Source organism: Lepidochelys kempii, chromosome 1 (assembly GCF_965140285.1).
Source record: "Lepidochelys kempii isolate rLepKem1 chromosome 1, rLepKem1.hap1, whole genome shotgun sequence".
Classification (NCBI taxonomy): domain Eukaryota; kingdom Metazoa; phylum Chordata; order Testudines; family Cheloniidae; genus Lepidochelys; species Lepidochelys kempii.
The window spans coordinates 314,411,472-314,436,678 of record NC_136380.1 but is presented as its reverse complement, the minus strand read 5'-3'; the positions used below and the strand labels follow the sequence as shown (position 1 = coordinate 314,436,678).

General features: G+C 40.8%; 1 protein-coding gene across 3 annotated transcripts in view; it reads right to left on the bottom strand.

Annotated features, from left to right (window-relative positions):
* MAPK11 (mitogen-activated protein kinase 11) overlaps positions 1–25,207 on the bottom strand; it is a 50,476-nt gene that overhangs the window by 7,935 nt on the left and 17,334 nt on the right. The window contains exons 2-11 of one of the 3 annotated variants that reach the window (XM_073328271.2): positions 23,455–23,584; positions 22,287–22,345; positions 20,584–20,695; positions 19,190–19,219; positions 19,012–19,059; positions 13,065–13,179; positions 12,873–12,944; positions 10,552–10,631; positions 5,837–5,915; positions 3,884–4,057 (exon numbers count right to left, since the gene is read on the bottom strand). In XM_073328271.2, the coding sequence (XP_073184372.1) occupies positions 3,884–4,057; positions 5,837–5,915; positions 10,552–10,631; positions 12,873–12,944; positions 13,065–13,179; positions 19,012–19,059; positions 19,190–19,219; positions 20,584–20,695; positions 22,287–22,345; positions 23,455–23,584 (899 nt within the window). The remainder of the gene's footprint in view (positions 1–3,883; positions 4,058–5,836; positions 5,916–10,551; positions 10,632–12,872; positions 12,945–13,064; positions 13,180–19,011; positions 19,060–19,189; positions 19,220–20,583; positions 20,696–22,286; positions 22,346–23,454; positions 23,585–25,207) is intronic. The other 2 variants (XM_073328272.1, XM_073328273.2) reach the window with 2 other exon arrangements.

The following is a 25,207-nucleotide window of genomic DNA, read 5'->3' as shown; positions in this document are numbered from 1 at the left end:
ATTCTTGCTTTTTATAGAGAAGTTATCCCCAGTTTCAGCTCAGGAAGTGTTAAGCCAAGTTTGCCCCTGCAACCATTTAAAAAGAGGTTTGCATCATGAAGAGGAGTTAATTTTGTGAAAAGGAAATTGTTAAACTTTCCTGTCAAGGGCTCAACCATCTGAGGAAATAGCAGACAAACAAATTAAGCACCTGTAGTTACAGCAGCAAATGCAGCACGGATTCATATTAGACAAGATATGTGCAAGGCAACACGTGCTGGCTTTGCAGCATACAAATTTTGTGGAGGGAGCAGTTGATGGCAATCATAGAATTGACAGAACAAGGAGCAATGGTCTCAAGTTGCAGTGGGGGAGGTTTAGGTTGGATATTAGGAAAAACTTTTTCACCAGGAGGGTGGTGAAGCACTGGAATGCGTTACCTTGGGAGGTGGTGGAATTTCCTTCCTTAGAGGTTTTTAAGGTCAGGCTTGACAAAGCCCTGGCTGGGATGATTTAGTTGGGGAGTGGTCCTGCTTTGAGCAGGGGGTTGGACTAGATGACCTCCTGAGGTCCCTTCCAACCCTGATATTCTATGATTCTATGAATCAGCTTTCATCATCTATCCAGAGGTAGCAGAATTATGAGAGAGCCCTCCTCAGGTTAACAGAGGGTTGCTCTTCCCTGACTGGACACTGTGGCCCATTTCCTGCCCTGCATTAGCATAGCTTTACACCACTACTATAACTCAGCCTCTGTAGGATTTCACCAGTGTGGAGGGATTCTTGGGTGGCACAGATATAGGCAGCCAGTTTAAGGGAACATGATTGTGGGAGGGAAAGGGAGGATAAGAAAGCACTGGAGAGGATCCCTTAAACTACAGGTATCTCCAGCTGCTGGAACAGATCCTTGGAGCTCTGGGTAAGAGTGGAATTGGGACTAGCCATCAGTCTGCTCTCACTTACAACAGGGACCAGCTTCAGAACTGGGGGAGTGCAAAGATCCTTTACAGTTAGTTTTGCAGCACCCCTTCTGCACTGAGACCTCCCCAGTCACAGCTCAGGATCTAGTCTAGAGCAGTTTCCTCAAGCTCCCCCTTTATAGCACTCACATCAACATAGCTAAACTCCATAGAAGAGTATACAATTAACCAGGCTCCCTATAGCTAAACTACATGCTAAAATATGCTGTATAAACCAGCTCTGCCATATCCATTTTGTGATGAGGGAACCGCATAAAGGGTCAGGGCAGGATTCTCTGCTTGGGCCACTCAGCACTATGTAAACAGTGCAAAGTGGCTTTAAATTGGCTGGAGACAGAATTCTTGCCCTCCCCCCCTCCCCTGCAAACCCTCCACTAGTCAGAGGTGAAAGTAAGCCGGTATGGCCCCGTACAGCGTACTGGCAAGAGCCGGTGCACCGGACTGGGGCAGCCTGGCTTCCCCGGGGGCAATTTAAATGGCCTGGGGCTCCCAGCAGTGGCTGGAGCCTCAAGCCCTTTAAATTGCTTCCAGAGCCCTGCTGCTAGAGCCCTGGGGTAGCAGCTGCGGGGCTCCGACGGCTATTTAAAGGCCTGGGGCTCCCCTGCTTCTACCGCCCCGGCCCTTTAAATAGCCGCTGGAGCCCCGCCACTGCTACTGCAGGGCTCCAGAGGCTATTTAAAGGACCGAAACAGTAGAAGCAGGGGAGCTGGAGGCCCTTTAAAGAGACCTCAGAGCCCTGGAGTAGCGGGGGCTCCAGGGGCTATTTAAAGGGCCAGGGCTCCAGCTGCCTCTGCCGCCCTGGTCCTTTAAATAGCCGCTGGAGTCCCGCTGCTTCCCCAGGGCTCCGGTGGCTAATTAAAGGACCGGGGCAGTAGAAGCAGGGGAGCCCCAGGCTCTTTAAATTGTCCCCGGAGCCCCGGGCTGCTGCTGCTACCTTACTTACCTTACAGGGCTCAGAGAGAAGGGGGCATGCCAGACTGGAGCTTCACTACACAGATTCTCCACTGGAGTATAGTCCCTTATGCCAGTAGTATACGTACACGTACGTTAGTACTGCCTTTGCACTGGTCAGTCCTGAACTAAGGGGCTGCATCCAGCTACATGAAGCCGCGTAGTTTGGATGGAATACAGAATCAAAACCTTAGAGTCTGGGTGCCAATCAAAAATAAACACAATCCTCTGCCCACAGACTATCCCCCTGTGTACCGCTATGATAATTTGGGGAATCTGTCTATGTACCATATATGAATTCTGGTTGGTGTTATGAAATTACTGTATTTCTGACTGCCTGTGTATGTGGAACCCACTGTTTGCTGTTAGGGGCTGTATCACGTCTCTAAGTCAATCAGACCAGGGTCAGTGGTTGGTCATTAGACCTAAAATGGTTACCTATTCTGGTGGAATCACCTTGGGACAGTCGGTTGGCTGAAGCTGGGAGTTAGTTACTCAAACTTCGCTGAAGGGAGTAGGAGTGGAAAATCCCCAGCAGCAGCACAAAGAAACCAAGGGACTGATGCTGGCTTTTAAAAGCCACTGAAGCTGGGTGGGTCAGGGAGATTCAGGAAAGCTTTGGGCAGGAGAGAGGAGCATCCTGTTTAACAGCAGGATCAGCCGAGGTCAGAGAAAGTTAGCTGACAGAGAGGGAGAGAAGTTCCAAGTTTCTGAAGAGAAGCCATGAGCTGCAGGAGAAGGATCCTGGACACCCCAAAGAACTCTACAGAGTGGTAAGGAAACGGAGGCAGTGAAAATGCATATAGGTGTGTTTATTAGATCTGTGTATTCCTCATGGTAAGCAAAGGGTAATTGTGTTTAGAATCCCATGCAAAGGCTGTCTGTATGTCTGTTGGCTTTCATTGTCATGTGCCCCTGAAGAGTTAAATGGTAAACACACAGTGTTCAGGAGGTGGAATCCTGGGAAAGGGTGTGCTTAAGGGATCTAAGTGTGTCTAAGGGATCACCACTGGTCCCAGGGGCTAGGCAGCTGGACTGCGACTCTTAGGAGGAGGTGCTAAATAGAGAGCATGCGCTCAGAGAACCCAGCCAGGGGCAATGATTATTCCTGCACCCTCTCCAACTACCACATGGATGGGAGATTTAAGAAAGACTCAAGATGTCTTGTGCACTCCACTTTATCGTCCATGTTTTCAATTTCCTCCATCTCAAAAGGAATATGTAAAAAAATGTCCAAAAATATTGAGGGAGAGTTTCTTATTGACATGGGTGTGCTGAAAGGTAGAATTGCAACAGACCTTTTAATGGCCATAGCAGCTGGCCATGCACATATGGGGCCAAATTTCTGGAAGCCCACTATACAACTGGAAAAACAGTTTGGGCAAGCATTGGGGTTCAGATTCACCCTGTAGAAAGGGATAACAAAAAGCATACTCAGCACTTTAATCCCACATAATTCTTTTGGAATTGAAATGGTGCAAAAGCCACAGGCTGGCTCTCTACACAAAGGGAAACTTCACCCTGGGTGCGCACTCCTAATTTGCTTTAGCTTTTACTGTGATTGCATGCATAGGAAACCATTAACAGGCCATTTGTAGACACGTTTGCTATGACTGCAGAAGAAGGGTCAGAGCCAAAACCTCACATGATGTAAACTGGCGTTGTTCCACTATCCCAGCTGAGGATCTGGCCCACAAGAGTCTACAGAAGAATAAAAGTACAGGATCCTTACAAGATCACTTGCACCTGCCTTCACGTGGGGCTGTGCATGTTGAGGAAAATCCAGTGATCAGATGATGGGAAGAGGGACTAGAACCAGAGGGGGGAAATACACACAGATTTGCCTTGTTATTCTGAAGTTTCTGACTTCAAGTTGTGTTGCAATTCCCTGGGCAAGAACCAGACAAAAACTGTTTTTTAAGCAAATACATTTTTTGCTGCTCGTTTGCACAGCTGCGTACAATTCTCCCTTACCTTTCCATTCATCTATGGTTCGTTCTTTATTCTCTATCGACTCATCATATAGCTCAGCCTCAGGCTCATCATCAGGATCATGATACTGAACAAAGTAAGCATGTGCGAGTGCTTCTGTGGCAGTTATTCTTTTATCACTGTCTAATATAAGCATCTTCTCAAGAAGATCTACAGCTAGGGCAAAAAAGACACTCAAATTAAATTTAAAACATGTCACGTGGCTAAAGAGAAAGTCTAGAAGTGAAGATATTTCATAGTGAAAGTTTACATACTACCTCAGAATCACCCTTTTCCTTGTTCTTGATATTTAGTGCAAGAAAAAGGAAAAGTAATGGGAGAAAAAAATTATATCAGACACAAACTGTGTCTATATACACACAGTATATCATCATTTCTCCCAAGATCATGTAAAAAGCATTCTTTTGTGCAATACGGCCCATGGCTTATGAAGATACACATTCAGAGTAGAATTTTCAGCCATTAAACAGGCCTCTGTTTTAGTTGGTGCATGACATAGGTTATAATGGGTGCAAGTTAGGATTCAGATGTCTAAAATGACCTGATTTAGACTTCCTTCCAAGGCCCTGGCCCTGCACATGGATCGTGTTTAATGTTAAGCACATCAGTAGTCGTATGCTTAAAATTAAGCACGTGAGTGTACATGCTTAAATTAAGCATATGCATATGTGCCTGCAGTATTCGGACCAAAGTGACCTAAATTGTGAGTGCAAGATTCTACTTGCAATTATTTGTACCCATAAAAAATGTTCATATGACGATTGTAAAGTGGCCTTAAAGGGGACAGTCACAGAATATGTACAAAATGTATTCATTTTAAATTTGCATAAAACTATACAATATTATACATGTACGATATTTGGAGGACTAAAAGTGGTTTATATATTATGTTTTTAATATACATATATTATAATTTATATATGAAAATGTAAGCAGTTTTATTGCTTTAACATATAAACAATCACCATTAGATTTTTTGTTTGATTTTTCCTCTTTAATGCATTATATTTCTTACTAGCATCTTTCTCAAATCACACTATCTGCTGCTTACATTTGTTCTAGTGGCCCAGAGCAAGTGGCAAAATGTTGATTCAGACAGTTTATCTTTTAATTCATTTGTATCAGAGAACGGCACTCCATTTCCCAGTTAAATTGTGAGATCTCAAATCAACACCTTATCAATAAACACGTTGCTTAACTTCAGTATATTTTCTCTATCAGACAAAAATACTAATTATTAAAAACGTTTCTGCTTTACCTTTGCATGGGATTAGAAAAACTGACACATTGTAACTTAAATTTTTTATTGTGAGTTGACGCAGAGTAGGATTAAACCCCGTATTTTTCTACAGATTTAGTTACATTTTAATTTGCTTATTGAGAACGTTGCCTCATTAATTCTCGGTATTTATGTATTTTCTTCTAACAGTGGGTCATATTTAAGAGGAACCCCATTTAAATAAAATATTGATGGCCTAATATGTCCCAGAAGAGTCGTTACATTCTAGGATCTTTGGTTTGAACCACATTGGAGCAAAAAGATGATGGGTACTCATTTCAAATAAAACATTTTTGATCATTTTTCTGTTAGGCAGTTCCAAATTTTCTCTTTGCTCTAACTCTAGTTCTCTTTCTATCTGTGTAGCTATGCAATATTTGACTGGCTTTTATTTTTTGAAAGCAGCCATTTGCCCTCTAATCCATGAATTGCTGTTCACTGGGAGCTACCTGTCTATTCTTCCTACCCAGAAAAGGGTCTGAAGAGGCTTAATTAGGGTAAAATGGTGGTCTCAGAATCAAGAGGTTTGGTAATGCTTATGACATTGCACCCCGTTGTCATTCGGCTGGGTTTAGTATAGCAACAGTAAAACTTGAGCTCAGATGCTGGTGAAGGAACCAAATTACATCAGTCTGAAAACCCTAACAAATTCTTACCTAATGGGTTGGCACCACGAAATACTGCTTTCAAATCCTGTTGAGGCATATGTGGTAGTGATTCAATGTATTTTCTAGCCTGGGAATAAATCAAAGCATATATACAGATTACAATTTTGCTCAATAGTAAATATGGCAAATGCTGGAAAATAAAAATCTCTAATTGCTACATTTCCTACTCATGGAAGACATTGTCTATAGAAACTCATTGTGTGTGTGTGTGTAGGTACAATCATCTTTATATGTCTATAATTATAAAGCCCACAGGCAAGAGGGTTTTAAAAGGTGGAATTTTCCCCTTAAAGTTAAAGTTATAGTTATTTCACATGGAAAAACTTGTTTATGTTTTCATCTACCGGCACAACTGGTTTATCACCATAGATCCTAAAATAACCATACTATCTGCCACATGTCTTTCAACCAGGAAGTCAGCATATATCTCCTTTCAGTTACCACTGGCAAAGATGTACTAAACTACCCACTCTCAAATACTAATGTTTAATCAACTAAGGATCAAATCCTGACCTAAGATGCCTCCAAGGTGCAGAGCCTTAGGACCTTTGTAGCTTGCCTTGGCTCCATGGATGTGGGGGTGAATTGGAATCCTCAGGGCCCCCACCCTAGAGACAGCCACATCACACATACTCAGCTGCCCAACCCACATATTGCAGGCAAGGTGCTGGGACTTGACATCATCCAAGATATTGCTTTCCTGATGTCCAAGCTGATGAGCAGCTGACCTACTGGTTATGGGACAGAGGAGACCAAATGGGGATCTTGAGGGTAGACAGACAGACCCTTGCAGATGACAGCTCTGAAAATGGAATCGTCAAAGGAGAGAGGACAGAGCATCCCTGCATGCATGAAAGAGAGTCTCTGAGAAAACTGTAGTTTCTTTAAGGAAGGTTGTTAGTAGTACAGGGATTTCATCCCTGACCATCTCTCTTCCCTATACATGGGTTATTTCCCCTCTTCACATGTTACTGCAGGAAACTGAGAAACCCTCCAGGGCCCCACAGAAGACAGCAAGAGGGACAAATTATGAAAAGAGCTGCTCAAACTGGTGGTGAGCTCATGCCAACCAACTCCCTGGCTCCTGCTCAGAGAGCAGGCATTGAGACTTATGTTTTCTTTCTCCTCTGGATCCGACAACCTTCAGGATCATTTGGCCCTGCATATCCTGGTTTACACAGTAATAAGAGGTTACTGTGAGCCTTCCTGGTATGTACTCTGGCTCAGGACACAGCCACTGGAGAGATGGAATCCTGCTCCTAATTCAGTTCTGTGTGACAACGCATCACTGATAGATCTCTAATTTCCCTGCAATCTTTTTAAGCTTTTCAATTGTTATGCACTAAAACAAAAGATACTTTAAAGTGTTCTGAGAGGTCATTCCAAGACACAGTCTCATTCAAAATGTATCCAAGTACAGGGTTAATCTTTAACTTACATACAACAAACTTGTGAAACCAGAAGTAGAAATATATTTCTTTTTTACTTTCTATTTTACTGGAAGTTGTCAAGAGGAGTCAGACCAATATGGCTGCCATTACTAATATATTTCAATATATTTTCCTCTTTTTATTATGGAGGTTGGCAACTCAGCTTTCTAAAAGTGTGATTGCTCTTACCAGTGGCAGCCAGTCATCTACAGAGAGTACAGGTTTAAAGGTCAGAGAACAGGATTAATTTCCCTTCCCATGGGAATACATCCCTGAAAGATGTTGTGCACGCCTGGGAGATGATGCTGAGCATGTTCTCCTCCCATGGTTGCTGAGAGAGCTCAGCACCTCAGAGAATCAGACCTTTAGGGACATATGTTAATATAACTTGCTGTGCAGTTTTAAAATATATAGCGGTTACACTTTCTTGCATGGAAACTATGGGCTAAGATGGAAATCAACCATTACTCAACAGAAATCATCAGACTTCTGTGCATTTGACCATATTTGTGCCTAATCTGTGCTGATTTATTCACATCCCAATTTCTCATTTCAAGAATCCATCAGTATTGTAGGGGACCAGGCCTGTTTTGTCTTCCGGCTACTGCTAACTGAGACCAATATCAGCTTGGCTGTACCTTGTTTACTCACCAGCCTTTCCTCCATGTCCTTGTCATCTCCACAGAAACCCACCTATTGGAGCCCAGAGTATTTAAATAATTCTGAATCTGGAAATACTGAAAGTGGGATTATGGGCTAACCCCAATTTAAGACATCAGATCTACAAACTAACTCAGAGACTTGTTCTGAAACATCTGGTGAAGTTTATATAAAGATTCCCTCTATTTTTCCAATTCTTTAATCCTCTGTTTATCTCTGAAAATAAGTTTGGATTCTCCATTTAAGTCTTGATCCTGCTTTGAGTGGAGCGTAGCTGGGAATGCACAACTTTTGCTCTTCAGGACAAATATGAATGGAGGCCACAAGCAACATTAAAAAGTAGACGTAGTCCTCTGAGCAGAAGTTGAAAAGTAAAAGGAACAGGATGCATGCAGGGAACGGGCTCACTTGAGGAGATGAGGAGGTAAGTGCTATCCTCAGCCTGAAAACAACGTACACAGTTATGGATCAGCTTCCCTGGCATTACTCCAGCTACGAGAGTGATGTAACTTGGAGGTCATTAACTGGTCATTAGCTTGCAGGACTCTCATTAACTGGGGTCTGCTGCTCTTGGTTCTCCTGTACTCTCTATGCTGCACAGCACTTCTTCACTTGTACACACAACTTCTTTAACCTGCGATGTGCAGGGTGAAGCTATAAGGAAGCAAAATAAAACCTTCTTCTTTACCTAGATTAAAAAACTGACAACAGGTTTTTTCAATGTATGAGAGAAGAGGATGGGCTTCCATTTTAAATTTAGAGAGAGAGGGATTTTAACCAAGAGCCAAATATTCTGAGAAACTGGTGAACACCCGAAGGCCTCAATGACTATGCCAGGTTGCTCCATTGTTTTGTCTGACCCGTCAGGCTAAAAACCTCAAGGACAGGCCAGATCTCTGTGGTAACAGTTCTCTGTTACAGCCAGCAAAGGCCCTTATACTATTGCTGCTGCTGGTGCCCAAGCTGCAATATAGGGCAAGCTCTGGGGCTGATCTAATTTGTGCCTCCTGGTGCCATTTCCCCTATGGGGCCTGCAGCAGTGAGGAATCACCAAGCGCAGGTCTCTCTGTGTCACACTTCCATTCATCTCATCTTTCCTGGTCCCCAATATGCCCCCACCCCCGCTCCAGAATTCCCCCTGTCCCAGGGCTTCTTTGGAGGTGATATAGAGATGGCTCTGCCCTGGGTAGAGGTGTGTGTTCTGCAGTGGGGGGAATACACCAAAGGATGGGGGAGGCAGGGTTTGTATAGACCTGTTGTGACTACTTTGGAGCAGCTAGGATACAATGCAAAGGTTGAATTCCTCCCCCAAAAATTCCCAATTGCTTGAGAAAGATCAGAATTTTAATAATCAAGTTTTAGATCTACAAACAAACCAAAATACAAATTTCTGAAGCTTCTTAAACCTCATATCCCATCACATGATCTTCCAAGGAATCACAAAAGAAACCTTTGCAAAAAAACCCATGAACTATAAAAAGGGGAAAAAATAAAAATAAATAAAAAGAGATTCCTGGCATCCACTGATTAAACTTACTGGGCTTTAGTCAGTGAACATCTAAGAACATGCAATTGTTCGTTATTAAACGAGTTTCACATCTGCAGATAAGACAGTAAAATACTGTGTAAAACTCTGTACAGAAATATCAAACAAATATTTGTACAGGAAAATTAGTGCCCAACTGGGACACTCTCACAAAACTAAACAGACTTGCCCTCCAGATAAGGCATAGTCTTAGGAATTTAACCTTCAAGGAAATATTACCACCAGAAATAAACCCACCCTTTGGGGCACACACACACACACACACACACACACAATCTGACTCATTAAGGTGGCTCTAAAACAAAAGAAACGAACTATGAAAAGACAAAAGCCACCATAATAAGAAGTCTACTCTCCCCATCAGTGAGCCCACAAAATTACTCTGAACATTCATGAGTTACGTATGATACGCCTCTGAACCTAAGATAGGTGCAAAGCACAGAGGTTTGTACTACACTGGCCTCAAGAACAACCAAGTGACCATGCATTGGAGAACCTTCCCTACATTTCTTGGCTGGCCCAATCTCTCAGCACAGGGTATGGAGGGAGAGCCAACGTATCAGCTAATTCCTGCCTCAACTCTTCCCAGGAGCCTGAATGCTCACAAACTGTGGAGCTCCCCCAAGCCCATAACAGTTACATTTTAAAAAAATAAACAGCTGGAAGTTGCAAGAAAATGGAGTGTTAGCCTAGCTATGTTAGTTTCCTCAATTGTTCAACAGATATGAATATGCTGGTAAGAAAAACATTAAACACACACAAAGGCCAAAAAAAAAAAAAAGCCTTCACAGAATGAGAAATAAAGCACTGTTAGAAATCCAGCAAATTAGCAAAAAGGTGTTAGACCAGCTTTATTTACTTGTCACCTACACAGCTCTTATATTCTGCATTAAGTGTTGCAGTAGCACATTGAAATAAACCCACCCTTTGGGGCACACACATGCACACACACACACACAATCGGACTCATTAAGGTGAAAAATATTAACTGCCTGTGTAACCAGTGTGTGACAGTCCATGAAAAACTAAATTATTAACTCAGCTAAATTATGGAACGGTGAACTCACATGTTCCGATGATATTTTCTTGAGGAGTTCAGAACTGGGTGTTCCCACAACTTCCATTATTCTCTTTAGTTGGTCAATATCTGCAAGTATTCAAGAAAACTCCAGGAAAGATAGTAAAAGTAAGCAACAGACAAGCCTTTTTTGTTTAAATAAACCCTGAAGTCCTGCACAGATGGTCAGATCCTCAGATGGAGGAAGTGACACAGTTCTATTGATTGCAATGGAGTTAGCCAATTTATACCAGCTGAAGATTATGTCCAGAGTGTCTTCTTGTCCACTGTCCAGAACCTCGTGTATTCATTTACACCTACGGACTGTGAGTGTAAAATGCTACCACCAGTGTGAGGTCCCAGTTCACGGTCACATGCCTAACTTTGAGTTGGATGGGACTTAAGCATGTGCTTAACAATTTCAGCCTATGCTCAAGTGCTTTGCTGAACCGGGATGACTGCTGACTCGGGGGCTGAGTGGAGAATTCTGACTGGGTAGCATATTACACCCATTTTGCGTAGAACCAGGCCCATAATCTTTAAAATGTACATTTTCTGAGTTCGTATATGACCTGAAAAGTGAACCACATTAACACTTCCTTTAGTGATTCAAGATTAATTTAAAGTCTCAGTGAAGTTGATGAAACACTGTAACTCTAGATTGTATTTTACAAGAAAGAAAAAAAAACCTGGTAAGTCTATATTTTGCAAAAATCCTATTTTTGCAAACAATACACACCAGCTTACCAAAAATAGTCAGAAACACCACTTAGTCAAGGGATGCAAAGCAACAGGTATTATTAAGAACATCTGAGTGATGCCCTCGTGCCATTGTTGACAATAGAGTCTGATTGATTTAAACACCACAGAAAGCTCAATGGCAAGATGTTACCATGTCTTAGCTGTTTTTCAGGGATCTATAATATCATCATGCCTTTTCCACACCTGGCCATATTGTAGATTTAGCTGCAATGTTAGGATTTTTTCGCTTTTCAGAGTAGTGAGAACAGTCAGACCTGGTCTACACTACACAGTTAGGGTGACGTAAAGCAGCTACTATGAAAGTGCCCTTTTACACTGACATAATAACGCCACCTCCACAAGAGGTGCAGGGCTTATGTCGGTGCAGTTAGGGTGATGCAATGTGAGACACTGCATCACTTACATCGGCTGTTGGCCGTCTTGTCAATTTCACGGCTCCAGACACTGACAAGAAAGCTGGGCAGCTAGAGGCAGCTGGGCTCCCAGACTGGCTGCTGCCCAAAGGCTCCCAACTTCCCACGCAGGGAGGCAAGAAGTCCAGGCGGCTCCAGCAGGGAGCTGCGTGGAGCGGAGAGTCCTGGCTCTCAGTCCCCCTGCAGTCACTGGAAGCGTTCCTGGTGAGGATGCACACCACCAACAGAAGGAGGGTAGAGTGGACATCAGCCATTACAATAACGACTGCAGTGGCTGCAAGTTCACCTAACACAGATCGAGTTAGGACAGTAGCGTAGACGTGCCCTTAGTGTGGAACACAACAGAATCTGATGTACACTGTGCCTCTGTTTTGAATGGAGAGAGGTTTTCTGATGTGATCTAGCAATCATTTCTTTATCTTACACTCTCTTCAGTCTCTATTTTTACTTCCTCTACATTTCCTTTTACTATTATTCTACTCTACTCAGCAATGGCCTTTTCTGCCCTCCTGTCAGTCAGAGAAACAACACAGGCTGCAATAGAGCCCAGCAATATTGCACCATAAACCATAATAGTCCCACTACTTTATGTTGGAATGAGGGATTTTTACGTTGCCTCTCTTGCCTACATACAAATAAAAACAGCAGTTCTACAACAATAAGTGACATGCATATTAATTCAATTTTAATAAATTAGGGTGACCAGACAGTAAGGGTGAAAAATCAGCACAGGAAGTAGGGGGGTAAGAGGAGCCTATATAAGAAAAAGACCCAAAAATCAGAACTGTCCCTATAATATCGGGACATCTGGTCACCCTGTAATAAATGCATGTTGTTTTTGAGAAGCTGCACAAATGAAAGAAATCAATCCTTCTAGGTCATTATTTAACTAGGTCATTATTTAAATATCAGACATAAAATAAAGATTGCATGTAGCGTCTTGTGGTTTAAGAACATCTGTTATTGCTTTTTCTTCTGATGGTTGTTACATTCAGCAGTTATGTATAGTAAATTGAACTATTAGCAAAGCTCAGTTTGCTGTATTGAAGGCTTGTTACCTGGCAGATATAGCCTTAAGAACATTTTGGCGATTAGAGAACAGGAAGAACTGTGGTGCATTTGCACTTTATGTAACTGCATTTTATGTTAAGGATACAGTCATTTCCTGGAAAAAGAGCCTTGCCTTTCAATAGCTCTGCCATGATGCATCCCACTGACCAAATGTCAACTGCCAAAAATAAGAAGAGAGGGATATGCATGATAAACATAATAAAAATGGTTAAATGCAGTTGCTTTTTCCTGTTGTGACTATATTGTTTGTAGTTTAAAAATAAGTATCTTACTTTACCTGTTTGATTATAGTGCATCCAGTTTAACATAATTTCTGGAGCTCTGTACCATCTTGTTGCTACATATCCAGTCATTTCATCATCAGTTTGTCGGGCTAAACCAAAGTCTAAAATCTACAGATGAAAAAAAACCAAGATTTCTCATTATTTTTATTATAGGAGTTGATTTGTTCCCTGTTCTTTATTTCTGGCTTACTTCAGCCGTTAAAACACCTCAGCTTGCAATGAATTTGACCCTCAACATTTCATACCCAGCCCAAGTTTGCTCCCCAGCTCATGCTTTCTGGTAATACTAAGAAAGATGGAGTCCTTTAATGACTAAGAACCTGACCTTGATGTCAGTGGACCGACTTATGCAGTGCCCCATTAAAGTAATCGGGGCTACATGTTGATGCCGGGGTCTCTTCATGGTAATATGACAGTAGAGTTGGAGCTTAAATGGAATTGGACCCTTTTACACAAACTCTGAATTTGACCTTAAATTTAATTTCCTTGTAACATTACATTGATAGCAATAATCACCACTAGTATATCAGAGCTGAAGAATATCAACAAAGAAAATTAAGCCTGAATTGTATAGGTATAAAATGCCAACACCCAAAAACATCAGATTATGACATGTTAAAAGCACAACTATATTACTTACAAATGCCCCAATGTTCCCTTGTTTCCTTAGCTCAGCGACTTGTGCTTAGGCCTTGTAACATATATAGCATTTATTCAATCACACACATTTTGATGCCACTAAGAGAGGCATATGTAAGTTGTATAAGGAAAAGCTCACAGAGTACCATCTAACACCCCACTGAAATGAAAAGGGAGTTTTTCTTAAAAATAGCACACATGCATTTGATGGCACAATATTGCCCGCTGAATGCCCCCTTTTGGAAAGCTCATGTCCAAGAGAAAACATTATGTTTCAGTATATTTCTTTGCTTTCTGCTATCTACTTCTTTATTTGGGATAGTCAGCATCCTAACAATGACTGTGCTGTAAAAGCATTCCTAAATCCAGAGGCGCTGATGGAAAATATTCTAGTCCATTGACCCAATCAACAGAGGTATCAGCATCTTTCAAGTGAGATGGGAAATAAAAGCACCTAAATACTTTTAAAAATCTGGCCCCCACCACCACTATCACAGGACACACTCAGCATCTTGTGTGATGGGATCCAATCCTGCTCTTGTGAAGCCACTGGCAAAACTCCCAGCAATTCCAATGGGAGCAGGAAAACACTTAGGATTTCACTCAAACTCCCTAGTGATAATCCAGTTTTAATGTTATGTTACGTACAAATATTCCTCTTTAAAACAGCTACTTAACTAACCTGATTTTAATACATGTGATTAATATATATTAAAATCCCACCCTTACTTGTAATATACTTTAAAAATAACTTTTCTATTTATTAATTTTCTCTAAGTAAGCAAATAATGAATTACAACATCTGAAGCAAGAGCCATATGAATAACGACTAGACTCTGCAACACTAAGAACATAAGAATGGCCCTACTGGGTCAGATCAAAGGTCCATCTAGCCCAGTATCCTGTCTTCTGACAGTTGACAGTGCCATGTGCCACAGAGGGAATGAACAGAAAAGGTAATCATCAAGTGATCCATCCCTGGTCGCTCATTCCCAGCTTCTGGCAAACAGAGGCTAGGGACACCATTCCTGCCCATCCTGGCTAATAGCTATTGATGGACCTATCCTCCACGAATTTATCTAGTTCTTTTTTGAACCGTGTTATGGTCTTGGCCTTCACAACATCCTCTGGCAAGGAGTTCCATAGATTGACTGTGCGTTGTGTGAAGAAATACTTACTTTTATTTGTTTTAAACCTGCTGCCTATTCATTTCATTTGGTGACCCCTAGTTCTTGTGTTATGAGAAGTAGTAAACAACACTTCCTTATCTACTTTCTCTACACCAGTCATGATTTTATAGACCTCAATCATATCTCCCCTTAGCCGTCTCTTTTCCAAACTGAAAAGCCCCAGGGAAGAAAGGTAAGCAGCAGGATAGGGACCCTGGACTTCAGGAAAGCAGACTTCGACTCCCTCAGGGAACGGATGGGTAGGATCCCCTGGGGGACTAACATGAAGGAGAAAGGAGTCCAGGAGAGCTGGCTGTATTTCAAGGAATCCCTGTTGAGGTTACAGGGACAAACCATCCCGATGTGTCGAAAGAATAGTAAGTATGGCAGGCGACCAGCTTGGCTTAACGGTGAAATCCTAGCAGATCTTAAGCATAAAAAAGAAGCTTACAAGAAGTGGAAGGTTGGACATATGACCAGGGAAGAGTATAAAAATATTGCTCGGGCATGTAGGAATGAAATTAGGAGGGCCAAATCGCACCTGGAGCTGCAGCTAGCCAGAGATGTTAAGAGTAACAAGAAGGGTTTCTTCAGGTATGTTGGCAACAAGAAGAAAGCCAAGAAAAGTGTGGGCCCCTTAATGAATGAGGGAGGCAACCTAGTGACGGAGGATGTGGAAAAAGCTAATGTACTCAATGCTTTTTTTGCCTCTGTCTTCATGAACAAGGTCAGCTCCCAGACTGCTGTGCTGGGCATCACAACATGGGGAATAGATGGCCAGCCCTCTGTGGAGAAAGAGGTGGTTAGGGACTATTTAGAAAAACTGGACGTGCACAAGTCCATGGGGCCGGATGAGTTGCATCCGAGAGTGCTAAAGGAACTGGCGGCTGTGATTGCAGAGCCATTGGCCATTATCTTTGAAAACTCGTGGCGAACGGGGGAAGTCCCGGATGACTGGAAAAAGGCTAATGTAGTGCCAATCTTTAAAAAAGGGAAGGAGGATGATCCTGGGAACTACAGGCCAGTAAGCCTCACTTCAGTCCCCGGAAAAATCATGGAGCAGGTCCTCAAAGAATCAATCCTGAAGCACTTACATGAGAGGAAAGTGATCAGGAACAGTCAGCATGGATTCACCAAGGGAAGGTCATGCCTGACTAATCTAATCGCCTGCTATGATGAGATTACTGGTTCTGTGGATGAAGGGAAAGCAGTGGATGTATTGTTTCTTGACTTTAGCAAAGCTTTTGACACGGTCTCCCACAGTATTCTTGTCAGCAAGTTAAGGAAGTATGGGCTGGATGAATGCACTATAAGATGGGTAGAAAGTTGGCTAGATTGTCAGGCTCAACGGGTAGTGATCAATGGCTCCATGTCTAGTTGGCAGCCGGTGTCAAGTGGAGTGCCCCAGGGGTCGGTGCTGGGGCCGGTTTTGTTCAATATCTTCATAAATGATCTGGAGGATGGTGTGGATTGCACTCTCAGCAAATTTGCGGATGATACTAAACTGGGAGGAGTGGTAGATACGCTGGAGGGGAGGGATAGGATACAGAGGGACCTAGACAAATTGGAGGATTGGGCCAAAAGAAATCTGATGAGGTTCAATAAGGATAAGTGCAGGGTCCTGCACTTAGGACGGAAGAACCCAATGCACAGCTACAGACTAGGGACCGAATGGCTAGGCAGCAGTTCTGCGGAAAAGGACCTAGGGGTGACAGTGGACGAGAAGCTGGATATGAGCCAGCAGTGTGCCCTTGTTGCCAAGAAGGCCAATGGCATTTTGGGATGTATAAGTAGGGGCATAGCGAGCAGATCGAGGAACGTGATTGTCCCCCTCTATTCGACATTGGTGAGGCCTCATCTGGAGTACTGTGTCCAGTTTTGGGCCCCACACTACAAGAAGGATGTGGATAAATTGGAGAGAGTCCAGCGAAGGGCAACAAAAATGATTAGGGGTCTGGAACACATGACTTATGAGGAGAGGCTGAGGGAACTGGGATTGTTTAGTCTGCAGAAGAGAAGAATGAGGGGGGATTTGATAGCTGCTTTCAACTACCTGAGAGTAGTTCCAGGGAGGATGGTTCTAGACTATTCTCAGTGGTGGAAGAGGACAGGACAAGGAGTAATGGTCTCAAGTTGCAGTGGGGGAGGTTTAGGTTGGATATTAGGAAAAACTTTTTCACTAAGAGGGTGGTGAAACACTGGAATGCGTTGCCTAGGGAGGTGGTGGAATCTCCTTCCTTAGAAGTTTTTAAGGTCAGGCTTGACAAAGCCCTGGCTGGGATGATTTAATTGGGTATGGGTCCTGCTTTTGAGCAGGGGGTTGGACTAGATGACCTCCTGAGGTCCCTTCCAACCCTGATATTCTATGATTCTATGATCTCTCCTCATATGGAAGCCATTCCATACCCCTAATCATTTTTGTTGCCCTTTTCTGAACTTTTCCCAATTTCAATGTATCTTTTCTGAGATGGTTCAACCACATCTGCACACAGTATGCAAGACGTGGGTGTACTATGGATTTATATAGAGGCAACATGATATTTTCTGTCCTATATATCCATCCCTTTCTTAATTATTCTCAGCATTTTGTTTGCTTTTTTGACTGCCGCTGCAAATTGAGTGGATGTTTTCAGAGAACTATCTACAGTGACTCCAAGATCTCATTCTTGAGTAGTAACAGCTAATTTAGACCCCATCATTTTATATGTATAGTTGGGACTATGCTTTGCATTTATCATCAACATTAAATTTCATCTGCCTAGTACAAGGAAAGGGCATTTCACAGCGATGTGTTTTTACATTTTTCCATAATTGATCATTTCTTGCTCAAATATGTTGGTACACTTTTTATTTCCTTTTTGGCTATGCCTTAAAGCACCACCAATTTAGATTTTCCCATAACAGTCTGGCATCATACAAGCGAATAAGTAATGAAAAAAATGAATGTAACCCAGCCAAAAACTAGGTGAGGAGAGAGGAGATTGGGTGGTGTGTAAATTCTAGAAAAGAAGATTTAAAGTCTTCTTTGTCACCGTAGAGTATAAAGAATAACATGGACTTTTATAAAGAGAATGATCAGGCAAAGACTTCCCATAATACCTCAAAAATGAGACTCCATATACAGGTATGAAAATATTAAAGGCCAGTCATGATATTTGTTGAGCTTCCTCAGCTTCCACTGAGGTGAACAAAAGCTGTATGTGCTTTAGTCCTCAGGTTAATTGCACTGTACTGGGTGTGTTGTCAGCTACTGTGATTTTGTTGCAGGTCTCATGAAATTTGGTGTTTTCTTTCAAATTTCAGACTAAAGCCATCATCATCATATCTCTGCTTTCATTAAAAAAAATGAAAATGAAATGTGTTCTGACTCTGATGACTGTGGAGAAAGGCTTGAAAAAGTGAAGAGAGTGTACCCTAAAGGCTCAGAAAACTCTAAGCTTTTTGGGGTTGGAGCCGTCTTCCTGTTCTGTTTATACAGCACTTAGCACAATGGGGTCCTGATCCAACATTAGGGCTTCTAGGTGCTACAATGATACAAATTTTAAACAACCAACAACAATAGTCCAGAAGGCCAAAAAAAAAAAAAAAATTCCACACTTTATTTTAAAAAAAAAATTCATGATTTTTGGGGCCTGACTCATGACTTTTGAACACCTGTGGTTGGTAATACTGGTGTTTGCATTACCAAAGTACCCATTTATATATTTCAGCCAGTTTAATCATTGTTAACTTTCTATAAGTGTATGTCCTGTAGATGTAGGGTAGTTGCGGTATGTACTGCTTCACCTCGACATCTGGGGCCAGATCCTGGAGTCTTGTCACTTTGAGTATCAGCTAAAATTTTGGGCCCTAAGCCCATTTTTTAACCTAAGTGCTTCCTATTCTCAATTTTTAAATGTGAAGAGGATTTTTATTCACAGTAAACAATTTGTACATGCTACCTGAAATAGCGGTTAATATCTGTATCCTCACAAATATTGTTAATGCAATTTATTTTTTATCTGCCAGTAAAGCAACAGTAACTAAATACATGGATGTGTACTAACAGAAAAATGGCAGTTAATGTTGGTTCAGAAAAGTTCTAGTTCCAGAGATATTACAAGAACCTTCATCACAATAGCATGAATCCTACCCTTAATTCACAGTCTTCATTTACAGCTAGGTTACTGGGTTTCAAGTCCTGTATCAGAACAAACACAGCGTTAGTCATGCACACCTAATAAGGTTAAATTAGTATTGTAACAATATCAAGCCTGACATTGGGCAGTGCACACTGCATTGATTTGTATTCTCTAGCTAACTGAACTCACCCGGTGGATGATTCCAGCTGAGTGAATATACTGTGGAATAAAGAAAAAAAAAAAAGATAAGAAAGCAAGATTAGAAAAAAAGTGGAAAAAAGGTAACAGCCACTTGTTCTATTCATATTTTTTTGTCCTCTATGTTTGGTGGTTTTATATAGAGTTAAGATTTAGATCAGGAAACATTCCTATCTGAGCAGCAATCACAAATACTAATGGGCAGGTAGCACAAGTGTCACCACTAACCATTAAAACTACACTGATATCCTTAAAGCTGTAATACACACCCTTCTATCAAAAGAAGATTGGCTATATAGTATTTGATAAAAAGACATTCATTTCATTTCAGTTTGGACCTCCATTTTGATCATCTGGATCCACATGCCGCCTTCCTATGCAAGTCAATGGATGCATACCCTAGCTACCAGCTAGAATCTTCACACACAAAATACATGGCTGTGTAACTGCATTTTTATTGAAGAGGGGTGGTGGGTTCACTGCAAGCAGATATTCATGTGCTCATTTTAAAGGGAGTCCTTGCTTTTCACAACAAACAAGAGGAAAACACTCTTAGGATGCTGATAAGATGAAATCTGATCAAGGACTGTTTTAAAAAAGAACACTTCCATCTTTCAGGTACAACTTACCTAAAGTTTGAAGAGCAACTGTACTTTGAAAAATGACTGTATAAACAGCACCTTGGGGTTTCACGTTTATTGTCTCTCAGTGTTTCCTTATCAAGCTTTGATCAGTTACAAGTACAAAGATGCATTTGTTTGTTATAATTTTCAGCCCTGTGAATTTGCCTTGGGATGTGAAAGTCAAGATGGGTTTTTTCCTTCTTGGCACATCAATAATAGTAAAGAGGGCATAATTAGGCCTGCAGGATCTTGATTACTGAGGCCAATATCCAAGAGAGAAATAACCTGATGTGATTTTCTTATCCAAGGGGGGAGTTTACAGCACTGACAATTAGAAAAATAGATATATATTTTATGTACAAATTGAACTGATTAGCTATGAATTTATTGCAAGTCTATAATCTTGTAATCCCACTCTACCATTTTACAAATCATAGGCCCCAGTCCTGCAAATGCTTACAGAGGTGCTTAACTTTACACACAAGTAGTCCCACTGAAATTAATGGGGCTACTCACGTGTGTAAAGTCAAACTTGTGGGTAAGTATTTGAAGGATTGGGGTCTTGTCTTTAGTTCTGAAAGGAATCTGGGGAGTTCTCAATTTACTACGGTTTATAAAAATAAATCACCAGAGATGTCATGAGTATTTGTAAGTCCATTCAGCTCTGAAAATGAATTTAAATATTGCCCTTGCAATGAAATATTCATTATTACAACATTTTGGTTGCTGAGTATAAAATAAATGCCATCATGCAGTGTGTACCTTAAGACCTCTAAGTAACTGGTAGATGAGAAACTGTATATGGTCATCTGTTAGCTTCTGGCACTTTACAATGTTATTCAAGTCAGCACCCATTAAATTTGTCACAAGATACCTGTAAAAATAAAATAACTTATTTATGACAAGCAGCAGGTAAATCTAATTTGTTTAATTTCATACTAATTACTCACTCCCGTGCATATTCCTTCTCCATCCATCAATCGTGAGATAAAAATCCCTTCCTTCCCAAAATTAGGAGTTTAATAACCTGCCAAGCTAAGAAAAGATCCTTACAGTCCATAAGACATTTAATGTCTTTTTGCCAGACAAGTTCGTACAAACTCAGAGTTAAGAAAAAAATATCATATAACAATGGCAGTTCATAGCCATAGGTATGTGGTCAGTGTATTCTCACTGCAAATGTAGCAAGCCAAACAATGATCATAGAACAAGAAAACTGTTGGTCAGGAAAGACCACACTGAATCTATCTGGGTTCCCATCTGTTCCCACTGAAATCAAAGGCAAATCTTCCATAAAAACGTCAGGCCTGGTTTTGCTTGTAAGGCTCCTGCTACAACACAGATTCCCTTCAATGAGTAGAAATGGACAAAATTTGAGTCCCTTGGGAAATTCTGATATTTTGAAATTAGTTTTCATCCTAAATTGGGATGAAAAGTCCAAATTCACAGAATGGAAAATTCTGAAAAATTTCTATTTGGAAATACCAGAACGTTTGATTCTGTATTTTTGACTGAAACAAAAACATTTTGACATTCCTGAATCAAACGTTTCATTTTGGTTTGTCAACCAAGATTGAAGTATTTTGTTTTGACTCTGTTCAACATTGAAATGTGTCCACTTGAATAACTATGGTGTCTCATGGGAGCTGTATCTCAGGTACCTCATGCCCTTATCACATGAGTAATCCCATGAATGGAGAGAGCAAGGGTTATGTGATCAGACCCCAAACATCCAGGCTGATACTTATAAATGACTACGTTTTAAAAACAAACATTTGAAAATCAGTTTTTTATTTATTGGCACTTCAAGTGTTCAAAGCATTCTATCAACTTTAAACCAATTAATTTACCGGCTCTGTCTTAGATTCTAGATTCTGAGAGTGTAATCCTGGCCCCGTTGACATCAATGGGAGTTTTGCCATTGACGTCAATAAAGTCAGAATTTCACCCAGTGTTTCTCCTAAAAGACTGAGGGCCTGATTTTTCTCTCACTTGCTCCTGATTTACACTGGAGTAACTCCACTAATGTTAATGAAGCTACACTAGTGTAAAACTAATACTAGATGAGACGAGAATCAAGCCAAGAGATGACATCACCCACTGCAGAATATTTTCCTGCATTCCTTACATGACTGACGTCACACATACTGCCTAGAATAAACACTCCACATCCAAAATGAGGTTAAGGTGATCAGACCACAAATTTAGTGGGACATACAGAAGATCAAATCTCATGCCAGGTACAGTAATAGAGTCCCTGCAATCTATTAAGTACCATGCCTTAAGGCCTTTGGGCAGAATCCCCTTCCCGTTTTTTTGAAAAGGGGACCAAAGGCACATTAGTCTCTCAAAGCTCATTTTGGCTGTAGCTAGAACAGAAAACTGTGTATCTGTTTTCCAGCAACACTGCAGCATCTATCTTCATATCTTACCAATTAGTCACACTAATGTTAAATTTTACTTACACTTCATTAAAATTTTCTATTGAAGTTGCTGGTGTAAAAACATCTAGTAATCCTATAACCTGAAACAGAAAAGGGGATCTCCTTTTTATTTCAGAAATTCATGAGATAACACATCATTTACGCTAGCTGTCCTTAGAATCCCTAGAATTATGCATATGAACAACATGATTTCACCCTGAATATTTAACAAAACCAGCATAGTAGTTGGATGAACCTGAATGGAGATGACTGGTTTTTTGTTTTGTTTTGTTTTGTTTTTGCCTCGAGAAGAAAAATTCTCTTTCAGGGCAAACCAAAATTATATTACTTTATGAAAAAATGGAACAAGACTTCAGACAATCTAAAGTCAAGAAGGAAGAGACCTAATCTCCCATTTGTATGAACAAAATTGTATAGAACAAGTAGTGTATGATTTTTGATTTGCTTCTGTTGTACTTAAAGCTAAGTAATGCTTTACATGTTTTCTTGTAACCACATTTACTGAAATAATTGTAACCTCCCTCCAGCATACTTTTCAATCTACTGTAACACCACTTCTCAACTATGAGTATTGAGTAATTTCCTCTCAGAGACTGGATTCATTTTCATTTTAGTTTAAGTCTGGGAAATTAACAGCATTCAGACCCCAATTCAGCAAGGTACTTAAGCGTCTGCCTAACTTTTAGTAAATTGGCAGCCCCATTGAAATTGATGTGACTACGTTTAAAGTTAGACACATGCTAAGCACCTTGCTGAATCAGGGCCATAAATCCTAGCAGCCTGCACCCAGGTCAAAGACCAAACCCAGTCTTCTGATAAGTATGTTATATTCCCATTAACTTCAGTGAGAGCTCTATGAGCATATATGCGAACAGAATCTGGCCTTAATTTCTCAGTAGAATCCCAAACTGACAAATGCAGATCCGAGTTTTATTTAGGTTCGATGCTTTACTCTGCCCTTCTCTACTAGTGTAACAACACACTTTCAACAAAAGACAATTTGTTAGTGTCTATTAATACCCATTGACTTCAATGGAATTAGGATCAATCCCTGGAACAGCAACTATTTCTTGGAAAGGCAGGGATCACGTATACTTTACCAATATAAGCATAGGTAAAGTAAGTTAAACTTTGGTTTATAAACTTTCATTTATAGAAACAGAATGCAAAGTACAAACTCTTCACTTACATTTTCATGTTTCATGTGCTTAAGCAACCTAAGCTCTCGATAGGTCCTTCTTGCGTGAATAAGTGACTGAAAAGGTCTTGAAAGCTTTTTTACTGCCACCTTCTGTCTTGTTTTGGTATCATAAGTTGAACTAAGAGAAAATTTAAAAAAATTAAAAAACATGATCTACCCTGGCGTTGCTAGGGCCTCATGATTTAACAGTCCAAAGACAACGTGAGAAAGTTTGGGTTTATGATTCTGTTTCCTCCTGCTTTATCACCTGAAAGCGATCTCTGGGAGAGCTATTTGGAAACAACCTCCAATATTCAAAGATACTCTCTTGCAATCTTCCTAACAAATTGCCAACTCCTAATGATATTGTTCATCCCTAGATATTACCCTGTCCCCATCTGGCATGGAAAATAACCAGAGAATTAGCTTCATTAATTTTGCTTTCCAACTCCTGCCCAAACTCAAGGCGCTCTCAGGGAATATAAGGATTTGAACTCTAGCCCTTAGTGAACAGACTGGAGCCTTTAGTAATTATAGGGATGCTGCCACACTGTCTAGCAAATATTAATTATGCCTAGCAAGCATTTGCATGGTATATGACATCTTCACAAATCTACTGACACCAAATTAAAATTTCAAAATAGCCACTCTCAGACTATAAAAGTTGCCTCAGGAACCATTACTAACAAACAAATCACCAGTATAAATGAATTTACATGGAATTAAGGCTCCAATCCCACAAACATTTAAGCGTGCACTCAATTTTACACATTTGAGCAACCCACAGTCTTCAGCAGGAGTACTCAGATACACAGAGTGAAGCATGTATGTAACCATTTGAAGGAATAGGGACTTAATTTTCAACACAGTAGTAAGTCTATATAACCAACAGCAAACCCCAAACAAATACTGCTCATTATGTTGCGAATGAGGGAAAAATTGGTTCATTTACACTTTATCTCCTGACAATGCATAGGACATTTGAAAACTATTTGTTTGGTTAATCAATAATCCAACTCTACCTCCCCTATTTAATACCATCTCTGCATTTTTACTTTCCCCTTAAAATAAATTCAGTTCAGCTAAGAAAACTGTGAAGTTGCCTACTGAAAGTGTTGATAACACAATCTGCAGTTGCTGGAGACAGAATGAGCATAAAGAGATAATCTTCAACACATTATTTTACAGGAATCCTTTCACTGAGTAACAAATCTAGTTGAAAATTCAACAACAATAGTATGTGTAAGAGTGAGATGGCAATGGTTAGGAGTCACACTATATAATTTTAATGGCTCCCAAAATTGTGCTAAGAGCTCCTGCATAAAGACGTAAGTTTTGCCATAAGTAGTTCACAAACTAATGCCCGGTTCCTGTACTCCATGTGGACGGAGCTCCACATTTGCATGGCACCTCACTGAACTGAATGGAGCTCCATGTGGAGCGGAGGTCTACTCATCTGAAGCCCGTCGCAGGATCAGGACCTCTTTTCTGACTAGATGCAAAAAAAAAGGGGCAAACAAGACAATGGGGAAAAGTAAAGGAGGAAGAACCAGGGCAACATCAGTAAGATTGTTAGTCTCTAAGGTGCCACAAGTACTCCTTTTCATTATACAACTAGTTATCTTAGATTACATGGAAACTCAACAAAGGCCAATGCAAAGCAGGATGGAGCAATGAATTTGTTTTTAATTATAGTTACACTGAAAGAGGAAGTAGACTTAATCAGCAAGTTTTTTGTAGGGATCAGCGAAGAAGTGAGTCA